This window comes from Parasteatoda tepidariorum, chromosome X1, assembly GCF_043381705.1.
Source record: "Parasteatoda tepidariorum isolate YZ-2023 chromosome X1, CAS_Ptep_4.0, whole genome shotgun sequence".
NCBI lineage: Eukaryota > Metazoa > Arthropoda > Arachnida > Araneae > Theridiidae > Parasteatoda > Parasteatoda tepidariorum.
In genome coordinates, this window is record NC_092214.1 from 15,133,292 (window position 1) to 15,147,095 (window position 13,804).

A 13,804-nucleotide genomic window follows, 5' to 3' on the forward strand; every position below is an offset into this window, starting at 1 on the left:
TTAGACTAATGTGTATTAGTTCGAAAAATTATTAAAATTTTTGAAGTGAATATTTTGTACAGTATTAAATCTAAAAGCAAAGAAGATCTCGATTATTTAAAAGATTATAGTTATTTTAATTAAATTTTTTAGCTAATTAACAATTAGGAGAATCTGAACATTTTGAATTTTCTCTTGTTCCATAACTTTGACCTTCCCCATCCATGAAACAAAAACCAATCCTTAAAATTTAAAAATTTATGTAGATTGCTCTAAGTAAGTTTTAACAGAGCTTCTTTAATTATAAAAGACTCAAACAATTCAACTATTCAGCTTTTATAGACAACACAATGTTAAATCATTAATACAACCATGAATTATTGCATTTTACAGTTTAAAAAAAGTAAATAAATATTTTCTTAACTTAACAAAAAAGCGACTGGTGGGAAAGCATTTTTAATGATGATCACAAGCAAAACTTATGGTAAGATGACCAAAAAATCTAGTCCTCCCATTTTAAGCTTCTGCTTTTCTGTGGTTTCTGATTAACAATTTTTAAGAAAAAGAACCCCCAGAAAGTTTCTACAGGAAGAAATTTTCGTCTAAAATTTGGACCACGCACCCTGTGTAGACCCCCAGAAGCCAAAAAAAGGAATCCGTCAAAATTTTTTCTGCAGTAATAAAGATAAAAGTGAGTAGCATTTAATTTTACAGTATTTTCCTCCCGTCAGAAAAAGGACATGTAACACCACTCCGGGGGATGATTTTTTAGATGTTTCCGCTAAAACTTTCCTGAAATAGAAACTTTTTTTTTTTTAAAACCAAGAACAGAAGGTCCTATCTGAACTTTTTCCGATAGAAACAAAATTGATCAAGCAGGCGGGGTGGTTGTTAGTTTCTAGGAACTTGCAGGCTGTCATGTGACATTCAACCTCTTTGCACCCCATTATCGTCAGATATAAGAAAAGAAAAAAAAGACTTTTAGAAGGGTAAACGCCGTGAAAAGGGTAAATAATAAATATAATTATTTAAAAATTTCGGAAAAAAAGTAACGGTTTCTTTGGACATTTTCGTTACAAATACCTGTACTTCCCCCTCCCCCTAAAAAAAGCGAAAAACTAGTAAAAGTACTAAATTTTGAAAGTAACGAATTACAAGTAAAAGTACGTACTTTTTACTTTCAATTTCGTTACAAGTAACGAAAGGAAAAGTATTGCCATGTATGGTCACGGACAATCAACTTTAAAAACTGTATTAAATAAACATTTCTTGTTGACAAATTTTTAAACATAAACATTTCTATTAGTGCCATTTGTACTTATAAAATGCATTTTATTTTTAGAACTTGTTTCCGTCTTCAAAAGCTCCTAGAGACCAGGAAAGTGATAAAGCACACAGCACAACTGAAGTTACCAAACTATCTCATCAAACTATTGATAAATTATCACGGTTGATCTTTCCATTGTTTTTTGCTATATTTTGCATTTGTTATTTCGTTTATTTCTGTCGCAGATAATTCTATAAGAATTGATTTCAATGTAAAGAGAAGTTGTACAATTGATGTTAATTTTGCAGCGAAATGATAAAGAACTTGAAGAGGTATCTTGCGACAATATATATATAAATATTTGTCAAGTTATGCACAATTTATGGCTCTGCTTTAAATATGACGTGCAAATTCTTCGTGCCAAACCTCTTTGGGATTTTCATGTACTCAATGTCCTCTTAAATATTCTAATTCATTAGTTCAAATGATATTACGAAATTAGGCAAAAAAAGAACTTTTTTTTAAGGGATTGATTAAAAAATTGAACCACAATCTAAAAAACGGGGTCCTATTAGTTTAGAGTAGTCGAAAAATGTTATTTTCTTGATTTTCTTTTTACAATATTTCGAGAATTTATAATGTAAATCGAAAAACCTTTTTCATATATTGATAAAATTCGTTTATCCAAAGATAATTCCATGCAAAAATTAATTTTTAATAATTATTCAGTTTATTAAGTTAAATTATTTAAGAATAGTAGAAAATTTTACGCTTCCTNCATGACCGATAAGGCACGAAATCGATACGCCTCCGCCTACTCTCACGCGACTTTTCCCATGCTTCAGATTAGAGCGATAAGGGCAATTAAGTTTCAGTTCGCGGTTTTTTTGATTTCGCGCGCATTTCTTATAATTTTGAAAAAAAGATAAGACTAGAAAGATGAGAAAAAAGATTGCCAGACGGAAAAATATTGCTCGCTAAAACCGGGTCTTGCTCGTTAAAAGCGACTTCTGTTCCATAGACTTAACATTGATCCAACCAAATATTCTCGTTTCCCTCGTTAAATCCGAGTTCTCGTTAAATCCGAGCTCGTTATAAACGAGTTCGACTGTAGTTTCTAAATCAATTAATTTCAAAAATTCTTATATTTCAAAATTTGAAAACTATTAAACCTTTGAAACTTAGTTTCATTCAAAATTTTTGCTGTAAAAAAAATAAAGCGAGTACTCTCCATTCAATGTGGCCCAAGAGTCATAAAAAGTATGTCTTATTTTGTAACTTAAAATAACGTCTACACTGATTTGAACTACATGGAAATCCGATCAGGGTATTCACTTTTTTGTTCTGCTCTCTCTACCTAAAATTATACCTAATGTGCAAAATAGTTCAGACTCATAAACGTGTTATCCCTATGTAAACAGACACTGGAGAAATTTATGCATGGTGTATCTCAAATACCATTCTTAATATAAATTTTTGAATTCTTGTAAAATGAAGTTAAATCGCAATACGAGTCAGAAGTTTATATTTAAACGAACAAAAACATTAACCACTATCGAAGTATAAATATTCATTTTTTTAAGGAAGTGACTTAAAAATTATATAAGCTTGTTTGATTGAAACAGAGAAGTCGGAAACCTGTTATGAAAAACACGTTTTAACAGACAGTTTCTCTGTTTGTTTCTATATTAATGAGTGACCCTTAGTATGTATTCTTTTTTGAAAAGGATACAATATCTAAAAGATTATTATATAACACTCTGTATATCAGTTCTTATTAAAGTTCTTTTTTCGATCTATATATGATTAAAAAAAAAATTCTGAAGAACAGCAATTAACAAAAAATATTCTCCATAACTGACCTTATAATTAAAATTATTTTTGATAATTGAATGGGAATTTGTGCATATAGACAAAAAAAAAAGATGCTTATTTGAGTCAAAATTTGAATATTTAGAAAATAATTGTTATGCAGAGAAAAAAATGAAGCTTGAATTTTTGTGTAATTTTCATTTTTTATTCCCTATAAATAAATATACAAATTTTGTCTGAATACCAATGTCACTTTTTCGAAAGATTATAATAAAAATTCACGATACTTTTCCAAGAAATCCAGTTTTCATAGTAATGAGTCAGACTTCTTCTATGCGTATCTAAAAATCACTATTCTACAATACGTAGTTTCAATGTCTTCAATATAAATATATTGAATATCACATTAATATATATCTTAAATTTTAATACCTAATTTAATTTTTTTTATCATTTTCTGTAGTATGAAGAATATTCTTAAATAGTTTTCCTTTTAATTATATGTGAATCCAGATTCATAACAATCCTTCTAATGTCATCACTGTCTTCTTTATAATTACGTGTCATAGGCGATTCGCAACATAATAAACACTTTTAAATTGTCTTGTACAGTATTATGTAGTTTTAATTTTAATTGTACGTGACTAAAGACTCACCACAGTCGTTATAGTATTCAGGCTGTGCGTCTTCGAGGTTTCGAATTCTTTAAACAAACAAAATTTTACCAATCCATCAACAAATTTTACTTAACCTGATAAGAAACATTTCTCAAATGCTGAATGCGTGAACCTTTGGGAATGACTTCTAATCTAAAGACAGATCGAGAAGCAAGTTATTTAGGATACATCTGTCTCGTATTAGCATTAAGTTGTAGTTGTAGAATATCGACGAGAAAATACAACCAATACCAATGATCGTGGCAACGAGTGTGGCACTGCCTTCAGTCTAGATGTCTTCCCCAAAGGTTCACTCATTAAACAATAGTGAAATAGAGATTTGAATGTTTCTTTATCAGGTGAAGTAAATTTTGTTGATGTATTTGTAACATGTTTCGTATAAACCTTCCCAACCCCGGAGGGAATATCCTGTAAGTGTATAATTAGGAATTTAATAGGTAAAAGGAAAACATATAAATCAGTATAGAGACTTTTACTGCAATTGCAATCATTAGTATGTGCCAATCATTATTATATGTGCAATATTTTATTGAGTATTGTTTGAAACAACTTTTTTTATTTAATGATTTATTTAAAGGCTGAAGTGATTAATAAAATGTTTTTACTTGGAAATGTTGTTTTAATGTGCACTTTCAATTTGAAAAGATTTCTTTTTAAATTTTCTATGTAAACAAAATATATATGTAAAAGAAAATCTGTATTTTATCAAATGTTTCTTAATTTCTATGTAAATTTCCTTTACACTGCTTTTGCGTTTATGGCTGGAAGAAGTGATTCATCAAAACTAAATTGACTAAAATAAAAATGTATATGGTAAGAAGGGTATCTGTGATTCGACAAAATATTTTTTTTTAACTTCAGCATCGCAAACATAACATTGCTGTATTTCATATATCACATATATCATTAAATAATTAAAAATTAGCAAAGAAAAGAAGAAAAGAAAGAAACACTAAATGAATTAAAACAAAGCTAAAAGAACAAATGTTGCCCCAAGTTAAAAATGCCTTTCCTCACTTGATACAAAGCACTTAAAAAGAAATAAAGATAAAACAAAAAATTACTTTCTGAGAAATCAATTCCTTTCTCTGGAAATAAAAGAGAATTTCAGATTATAAATCTGCATATTTGAATGTTTCAAATATCTTCAACTATCTATAATTCAACTCGTCCTATCTGATTACGGTACGTCTGACGAAATTTTTGATTTTTATGCGATGACGCAATTCAATTGATGTACAAGTGTTAATTTTTCAACGTTGCACAATACATTTAAATTAAAAAGTTCATTAATTACTTTGAAACCTATTCATTTTGTAATGAAATGATGCCTTTACAAATCTTTTATTCAATTTTTAGACTAACGTTATAAAATTTTCTTGAAAGTATTTAATGTATTTTTAACATAAAATTTCTCACATTATTATCTATTTACAAGTTACGAGCAGAAATTTCATGACATTCTTTAAAAGGTGGCACACAATGAGACATTTCTCTAGTTAAACTATATAAAACTACCTTAAGATGCTAATTCGAATATTAATTAATTAGCTGAATATGAAGTTTTTTTTAGTGTCAATTAAAAAATCATGACACATTAAAACGTTTAAATTTTAATTAAAAATGTTGTCATTCTGAGGGATGAATTGCTACGAAGTCCTTTTCTTTTTAATTCCGCCAGATGGCGTTCTTTTTAAACTTGTATATATTTGTCTAGTATTTAAAACTTTTACTTTCTAACTGAATCTCTGTCTCCACAGACTACAAAAAATAATTCCACCAGGTATTTTATTGGCACTTTAAGTCAAATTTATGAACAATTCATTTTGTGGTATATTGGAAAAATATTTAAAATATTTAAGCTTTCACTTTCTATCTGAATCTCGGTCTCCGCGGCCCACAAAAAATAATTCCACAAGGTATTTTATTGGCACTTGAAGTCAAATTTATGAATAATTCATTTTGTAGAATATTGGAAAAATATTTAAGCTTTTGATTTCTATCTGAATCTCGGTCTCCACGGACCACAAAAAATAATTCCACATGGTATTTTATTAGCACTTGAAGTCAAATTTATGAATAATTCATTTTGTAGAATATTGGAAAAATATTTAAGTGCATATATGATGCATATAGATTTCATACATAGGTAGATTTCATACATATAAATATTCTAATTTTTAATAATAATGGCAGTTTCCCCGATCGAGAGCCTGATGGATAGACCCACGAATTATTCAGAAAATCACAATTGATAGAGAAGGCTTTCATTCGTAAATTAGCAGAAGCAGAGAAACCTCACAGACTAAACTCAAGGATTTCCATTTAAATATTCATATACAAGAAATTCCACCATTCAAAACAAATTAGTCACTAATTTTTTGAAAAAAAAATTTCTGGATGTAGTTTTAAATGTAGTATTCTCCCTATCAAAGAGTCAAAAATATATTTAAATTTAAATAAAATGCTTTTCATAAAAGGAAAATAAATGCGCAATCATATATTTTAATTAGAACTCTTATAATTAAAAGAATAATCATGAATATTTCTTCAATAACAATACAAATAGTTTTTTTTTTCGTTTTAGCCTATAAATACAATTATTTGCCCAGTTATTTTTAATGTATTGTTTGAAATTAGTATTTTTCCCAACAGATGGCTAGACTGAATCTTTTTAATCAAAAATGTAATTTTCCAGTCAGTTGATAGATGATTTATGTGAAGGCAACATGACTTACGAAAATTCAATAACTCATTTATTATTCAAAGAAAAATGGAATCATAATATTGTTCAATAAATCATGCTCTTATAATCAATTAAATAAATGATAAATAAAATTCTGTAAGACTTGATATCTTTGATTTGTTGTGCGAAGTTGTTATTGTTTTTTGAATGATTTACTATTATTTAACTTGTTATTCATTCCACTTATCATTCACAAAGAAAAGTTTCGTGTCGCTAAAAGAATTTACTTAAGTACAAATCACGCTAAGTTGCGATTTGAAATTTTCAATAAAAATATGACGCAAATATTTATCTCCAGCACATGCTTTTTCTCTGAATCAAATTTGTTGAACATTTCCTCGAACAAATTATTCCGAATCAATAAATATTTGATTGAATTCCGTTTTTAATGTCGCGACTATTGTTTACGAAAGGAATCAAATTAAAATGTTGTTATAGGTTCGACAAAGTGTACTTTTAATTTTAATCGAGGACGCGTGCACTTATATTTGAATCACCTGCTTGGGATAGAAATTGCTTTAATAATTATGCATTTTAAAGAATAGTTTTAACCTAGTTGAAAAGTACTTTTATAAACAGTGGGGAAGCATTTATGCAAAGCAGATAGTTCAAATTATTAGCTTTTCAAAAATTCCATACAAGTGATTTCTGACCGATATAAAATTTTTTATATGTTGCACTACGCCCTAAGAACATAATAATCTTTTTAGAAAGGAAAGGGTTACACAAATTTGTAATTAATCGATATGAATTTTTAAAAAAAATCTGGATGCATAAGATGGGTATTGTGCTAAATGCATATGATGGGGGGGGGGTGCTAAAACTAAATAACTCTAAAATACCTAGTTTTTTTTTTTAAATGTTTTTAAATTTTTTGTGTTTTATTTAATGCAGTCTTGGATGTAAATACCTACTATCACAAAATTCTTCATTCGATTAGTTGTAGAGTTATCTAGTAATAACATTTTAAAGCTATAATTGGAACCGTAAAGATAAGGTATATATAATTCGAAATATATTTAATTGAGGTATCCTTTAGGGGATAAAATTATTTTATAAGGATATTAATGACTGTATTAATGCATTAAAACTTAAAATATTGCAGGAGGGAGTTTAATGATTTTTCGTGTACCTTAACTAGTTCTAATACTATATTAAAAAAAAAAAAATTTTAATCCTCGTGTAAACGATTGTAAATGCTAGAAATAATTTAAAAATTGTTATGCCTTAACATGTTTCACTTGCTTAAACTTGAATACATTATTATTAAATCCTGTTCAATTTTGTCGAGAGAGAACGAAAAGTTTCACTTTTTAAAATTACACCATCACAAAGAAGTTGTATTTTTAAATTATTATTTCACAAGAACTATTCAACCAATTTCCTTCGAATTTCGTCATTTAAATTTATTAAATCTAATTGGTATATCTTACAATTTTTTCGACCATCATTAAATAAAGTAATAAAGAAATAATTTTTAACTTAGCATTATTTTTAGATAAACATGTTTTAGATCTGTACGCGAATATTTTTGATTCTCTTTATTAGTTCTGGAGAGTTGATGAAATACAAAAAATAAAGAATTGTGGCCCATATTTATTTTGAGGGTCAAGAATCCGTCAAACAAAAATTTCTTCTAAAAAAATTCATTTTCGTATTTGATTTCTTAACTTATAATATTATGTCTTCCAATTAATCAGAATACATAAGCTGAAACTGTATGTTAAGTCTTGATATATATTACCCTTGAACTATATATTGAGTCCTAGTGCGTAAAAAAATCCAATCATTTGATATAAAGTTTTGCGCCTGCAGGTCAACAGAGCATGTTTTGTTGCCTAAGAAATAGTTATGAAAGGTGTAGAATGATATTGCTTTTTTTCTTCACTGAAAGGCCGCATTATTGCGTCCCTGGATGATCTCTTTTGAACGACAATGTACGAAAATACTTCAGAATATTTCCTAAAAATCGCATTTGTCGGTAATAATCAAAATCTCTCATAATAATTTGAAGGGATGTATCAGTAAAGGGGCATTTGCGACAAAATCTTAGTTTAGTGATGCGTTCAAATAACGTTGCTCAATGCAAAATTTCTGAATTACTCTTTCATGGCACAAACTAAAGTTCCAAGTATTTGCAAAATAAATATTATAAAAATAAAAAACGAAAAAATTTAACTTTTATTTTAAAAAAAAGTGTTTTTATATATATGTGTATAAAAAATTAACATGTTCCTTAAATGAAATGTAAATCAAGCTCATAAATTTGTTCATATCGTCTAATAGGCAAACTAACTCATGAAATAGACTTATTTTTAAAACAAAATAACGTTTTGATAAACTGATTTTTCTACTAAATATTATTTATTTGAATTTTTTTCAATATCTATCCTTATTTTTTCCCCAAAATAAAACTGTTTTTTTTTAAGTATATTAAAAATAACTTACTCAATTATTCCGTGTTCAGATTCCCATAAAAATAGAGCCGCAACTTGATGAGGATGAGTTTATTTCATTCCAAAATACATCCTGCAACACAAAACAAAAATTACCGATACGCAAAATTTCTTCTATCAAAGAAGTGTTGTTTCAAAACAGCTCATTTTTAATTTAATAAAAATTTCACTTTAAATCATTTCCCCTAAAAATAAGTTTTTTTTTTTTTCTATAACACGAACGAGAAAAAGTAGATAACTATTGAATAACTTTTGAACTGATTTAGATAATTCCCCTAACAGGATTAGAGATCAATAAGGGTGGAATCCTCACAAAAGCAACTTCAAAAGTGTTTCATTTACAATCAATGACAAAGAAACTCATTTTGTCTAGTTATACAATTAAAATGAAGAAAGTTATTAAACGAACTGAACTAATCAGATTATATATTAAACTATGAAGTAAAATTATATGGAAAATAAAGAAAACTGATGTCACATGATGCAAGGATAAAATGGTAATTTTTTTTTTATTTCTGGCTTACTTCCAGAGTAAATAATCAGTAATTGATCAATGCTCATGATTCCAAGTAATCATAATTATCTAAAAAGCAGCTATTATTTTAATTTTAATTACAATTATTATTGACAAGCAATAATGACTGGATTTCTCATGAAGATGATTCAAATGCAAGTCATCCGATTTTAGAAATAGTTATGAGTATTATGATTATTACTAATATCTGCGGCAGAGTAGTTTTTGGAATCATTAAAAGGAAACACTATCTGGAAATGTTTTTAATACTACTTCTTATTTTATTAAAATTATTTCAAAATTATAATATTTTTAATGAAAATATAATTTCTTAAAAAAATGTTTCTAAAAATTGTGATTTTATCTCAATTTGAATTCGATATATATATATGACGGTGGTACTAACTACTCTTCTTTTTTAAAAAAATGTCTCGCATATGGAAAAATAAGAATATTAAAACTGTTATGCATATTTGAATAATTTGAAGTGAAGAAAAATTTCTCTTATTATTTGGCAGTATTTAGGGAGTTATTAAAGCATAACGCTTGAAGCACAGACAAAAATTTATTTTAAATGTAATTTGCAGTAAAAGCTTCAGTATTAATTTATAATTGTGTCTAGCGAAAGGAGTGAATTATTGCAAAAGTTTTCCACATAATACCCTAAAATATCTCTCTCCAATCAAATAGGCCAATTTTGAACATTCGTGATATTAATTGAGTAACATGAAAGAAAAAAAAATAATAACGTCTAGATATTTACAAATAAAGTTTAAATATGATTTCTACTTGATACTATTCTTAACAAATGGCAGCAAGTTATATTGCAGAGTTATATTTTTCGGGAAAGCAATTTAGTGTTAGTCTAAAATGCAACGTACGAAACCATTATTTTAAGAAAAATAAAGATTAAATTAATTTAAACATATTTTTCTATATTTAAAATAGTTTTAAAGCATTTAAACATTTTCTGTAACAAAATGCCATATCTATACTCATGAACTACAAGGATTGTCCAAAAAATATGCGCGCAAGGCTGATAGTTTTCTCATAAATTTTATTGATAACCTGGTGTCCTAAAATTCAATGATTTCTAATTAATTTTTCTTAAATAGAAAAGTATATTTTACAGCATGTAATATAAATATGAATACAATTTAACATTTTGCTCCAATTTTTTGGGAAATATCCTAGAGCAAATTATAAGGTAAAATTTAAATATTCTGAAAAATAAATAAAAAAGTCCTAGACTACATTTAAATTCTAAAATGTTTAATCAGTCGTCTATATTTTAGAATAAAATCTCTAAAAATAAAAATACAATTTTCCAATGTTGTTTAGGTTATCTATTTAACAGTAATTACGATTTTCTTTTTTCCTTTTTCGAGAAATACGGATAAAATTCAGATACTTTCAATTTATAGCTTAATGTTGTATAAAAAAATATGTATGAAAAATTTTTTTAATAAGAATTATGCAAAAAAAAAACTTTTCGTAAATTTTTTTATTCGTGAGTAGAATTCAAGTAAAATCAGAGATACTGTCGTGTGTATCTTTATTAATGTTTGGTAAACACGTTATAATTAAATAATAAAAAAAATATTTCGGATTTTTTGTAGGCAAATCACGCGTGATAAAACTCATTTTCTGATTTTAATTTAGAACATTTTAAATCAGGATCAACAAAAAAAAGAAAAAGAAATAAAAAAATGAGAGGGATTGTTGCCCTTTTTTGTTAGAATTGATTTTAAGAGTTTTTATAATTTTAGTTTTTCGTTGGGAAAACTTACATTTCTAGAATGAAAGCGATTCGTAAAACAATCTATTTTCCTCAAAGCACGCAAATTAAAGTTTGTAGCTCTCCAGTTCTTCTATTTGCAAATTATTTTAATGACAAAACTGAGGATTTGAAACATAACATTAAATGACATTTTTATTTGTTTTATTGTTGCACATACGTAAGCAGACTTGTGTGCTCAAAGTACACCTCTTTATTTAATATCATATGATAAAAATTTGAATATATTGTTTTGTTCTACAATTGCTCATTTTTAATAAGTATTGAACGTCTGTATTCCGCTGACTGTAGGGGGATTATTATTTTTTTTAATGAGTTTGTGTATTTTGAGTAAATGTTTTATTCACATTTTTTATATAACATTTTAGACATATTTCTTTTTTACTGCGTATAGCTGGGACTAATGTGCTAAAGTACAGCAAAATAATTTTTTTTCTCATGCATCTTCATAAAGTTAAAATACAGTTGGAAAAAAATATCGAATCCCCCGCAGTAAATTTGACATAATATTCGAACTTTACAATACTAAATTGCAACTTAAATGATTTTAGGGCAGAGACGACGAACCTATGGCACGCTTGCCACAAGTTAGTGCATGACCAGTATTTCTGTGGCAAATGAAAAGTAATTACTTTTATTCTTTTATAATTAGGGAATAGTTAAAAAAAAAGAAAAACATTCAAAGTCCAGAGACCATCAAAGGCAGATTCAAAAACAAGTAGGATTTTGGTCGCCATTATGACATTTTCTGGTTTAATAGTTCCTTCTTCACTTTGGAAGTTATGAGGGGGGGGGTGACTTTTTCTAGGGAAATGCGCAAGGGCAATGAGTTGTTAAAAGAGAACGCGTACTCAATTGCAAGTTGTGAGAAAAAAATTTAATAGTAAATTTATACAAAGCAAGTGTATTTATCAATGAATTCTATATGAAATAAACTGTAACAAACCATCTTGTTATAAAAAGCAACAACTTGTAGCCTTTATTACGTATAATAAGTAAAATTGTATTTCAAAAATCACTCTCGTTTTTTGTGATTTCAATTTCACTTCATTAAAAAAATAAACTAGATGGAGGAATTACTAGAAATTTTTCAATTACTCTCAGTGAACTAACAGAAAGTTTCCGTAGAGGAAGTCAGCATCGAATCATGCACTGAATTTGCTGGAGCCCTTTTCAAGAATAGCTTCGTTATATGACGTCTTTTCTTCAGAGAATATTAAAATAATTCAACGAGGTAGTTCATTAATTACTGAAACAGTATGTAAAACTGAAATTATCCGTATTAAAAACAGAAAACACTCACTTATGTGAAATATCGTAAAAATGTTGGCAACCCTGCTGCTACCCATCATCTGCTACCAACTGCAGAAAATGTATTAATAAATGCAGTTTTAAAACTGTGGTGATTAGGCCAATTCCGCTACGGAATTTTTGAGGTCAAAACACTGCAAAATTACTGCAGTTAGTAAACAGCAGTAATTTTGTAGTAGCACCAAACTCAAAAATTTTGCAGTAAATATGCAGGATTATTAGATTATGTAGTGGTGCCATCTATCATAAGCGATGGGATAAACTAGACTTTTTTTATTTAAAAAAAATTTTTGTTTCTACTTTTTTAATTCATTCTATAGTTTGTCTAAGCTAAGAACTCCTCCCACCACAAAGTATGAGACCGTCTGGTGCTATGGAAACAAGAAGGACGCATTTTAGGGAGGTTAGCTTCACTCTAGGGCTAACGCAACAGACCGAAGAGATTCCCTTTCTCTTGCCGACCCGAGCTGAAACCATGGCAAAACAGAGACTCAGCACCCCTACTTGAAATAGTCATACCTCGTTACCATAGTTACCGCCACAGGTCCAGACTAATGTTTGGGGAAGTTCTTATTTTAGACAAACTATAGTGATTATGAGCATCAATTTTAGAGTGCAAGGCACTATATACAATTCATATGTTGAAGGAATGTAACAATTATTAACATGTCTTCGCTGGAGATTAAACTCTCATTCTGTCGGTCGTGAAAATGACCGATTTGCCCTTTCGGCTGCAGCTCAGTTGCTGACACTCCGCTAAGATCTAAATAGTTTCATTAGCAAGGGTCTAGTTTGCCTATTAATCATAATAGATGTAAACCTTTAATAAACTATTTTTCTCAGAGTCAATAGTTTGACTACTGTTTTTTTTTTAAATATTTATTTGACTTTTTATGGTTGAATACGATAAAATAACAACTAAATTAATTATTATTTAACCGTTTATAAGAGAAATTTCGAATAATGTAGATTTTCATTTTTCACCTTATTACCTGGATTTGTCATTCTTTTTTTCGGACCAATTTTAAAAACAAGCAGCTCTTTAAATCACATTTATGTTCAATTGAAAATACTATAAGCTATATTTTTTCAAACAAAGTTATTTGTTAATTTAAAAAGGATTTAAGCAATAAAATAGGTATATTGTTTTAAATTATCTAAATTCATTAGATAATTTACAAATTTCAGAAACAGACTGAAATTAATAAAGTTTTGAAGGAGAGATTTAAAGCTAAAAAATCTGG

At 27.9% G+C, this 13,804-nt stretch overlaps 2 protein-coding genes and 1 long non-coding RNA gene across 4 annotated transcripts in view; 2 read left to right on the plus strand and 1 right to left on the minus strand.

The window, feature by feature from the left end:
- Positions 1 to 4,347, plus strand: part of LOC107436394 (glycine receptor subunit alpha-1) — a gene marked incomplete at its 5' end in the record, with an annotated part of 95,340 nt that extends 90,993 nt beyond the window's left edge. The window contains 2 exon segments of the mRNA XM_016048103.3: positions 1,322 to 2,114; positions 2,361 to 4,347. Coding sequence (XP_015903589.1) covers positions 1,322 to 1,495 — 174 coding nt within the window. The 3' untranslated portion in view covers positions 1,496 to 2,114; positions 2,361 to 4,347.
- The window catches only part of LOC122270572 (uncharacterized), a 41,955-nt gene extending 32,799 nt beyond the window's left edge, over positions 1 to 9,156 (minus strand). Inside the window, exon 1 of the long non-coding RNA XR_011638249.1 lies at positions 8,930 to 9,156. This is a non-coding gene — a long non-coding RNA (uncharacterized lncRNA). The remainder of the gene's footprint in view (positions 1 to 8,929) is intronic.
- A 92-nt stretch (positions 9,157 to 9,248) lies between these two features.
- The window catches only part of LOC107436392 (glycine receptor subunit alphaZ1), a 39,341-nt gene continuing 34,785 nt past the window's right edge, over positions 9,249 to 13,804 (plus strand). Inside the window, exon 1 of one of the 2 annotated variants that reach the window (XM_043048390.2) lies at positions 9,249 to 9,434. The gene's annotated coding sequence lies outside the window, so the exon portion shown is untranslated. The remainder of the gene's footprint in view (positions 9,435 to 13,804) is intronic. The other variant, XM_043048388.2, reaches the window with a different exon arrangement.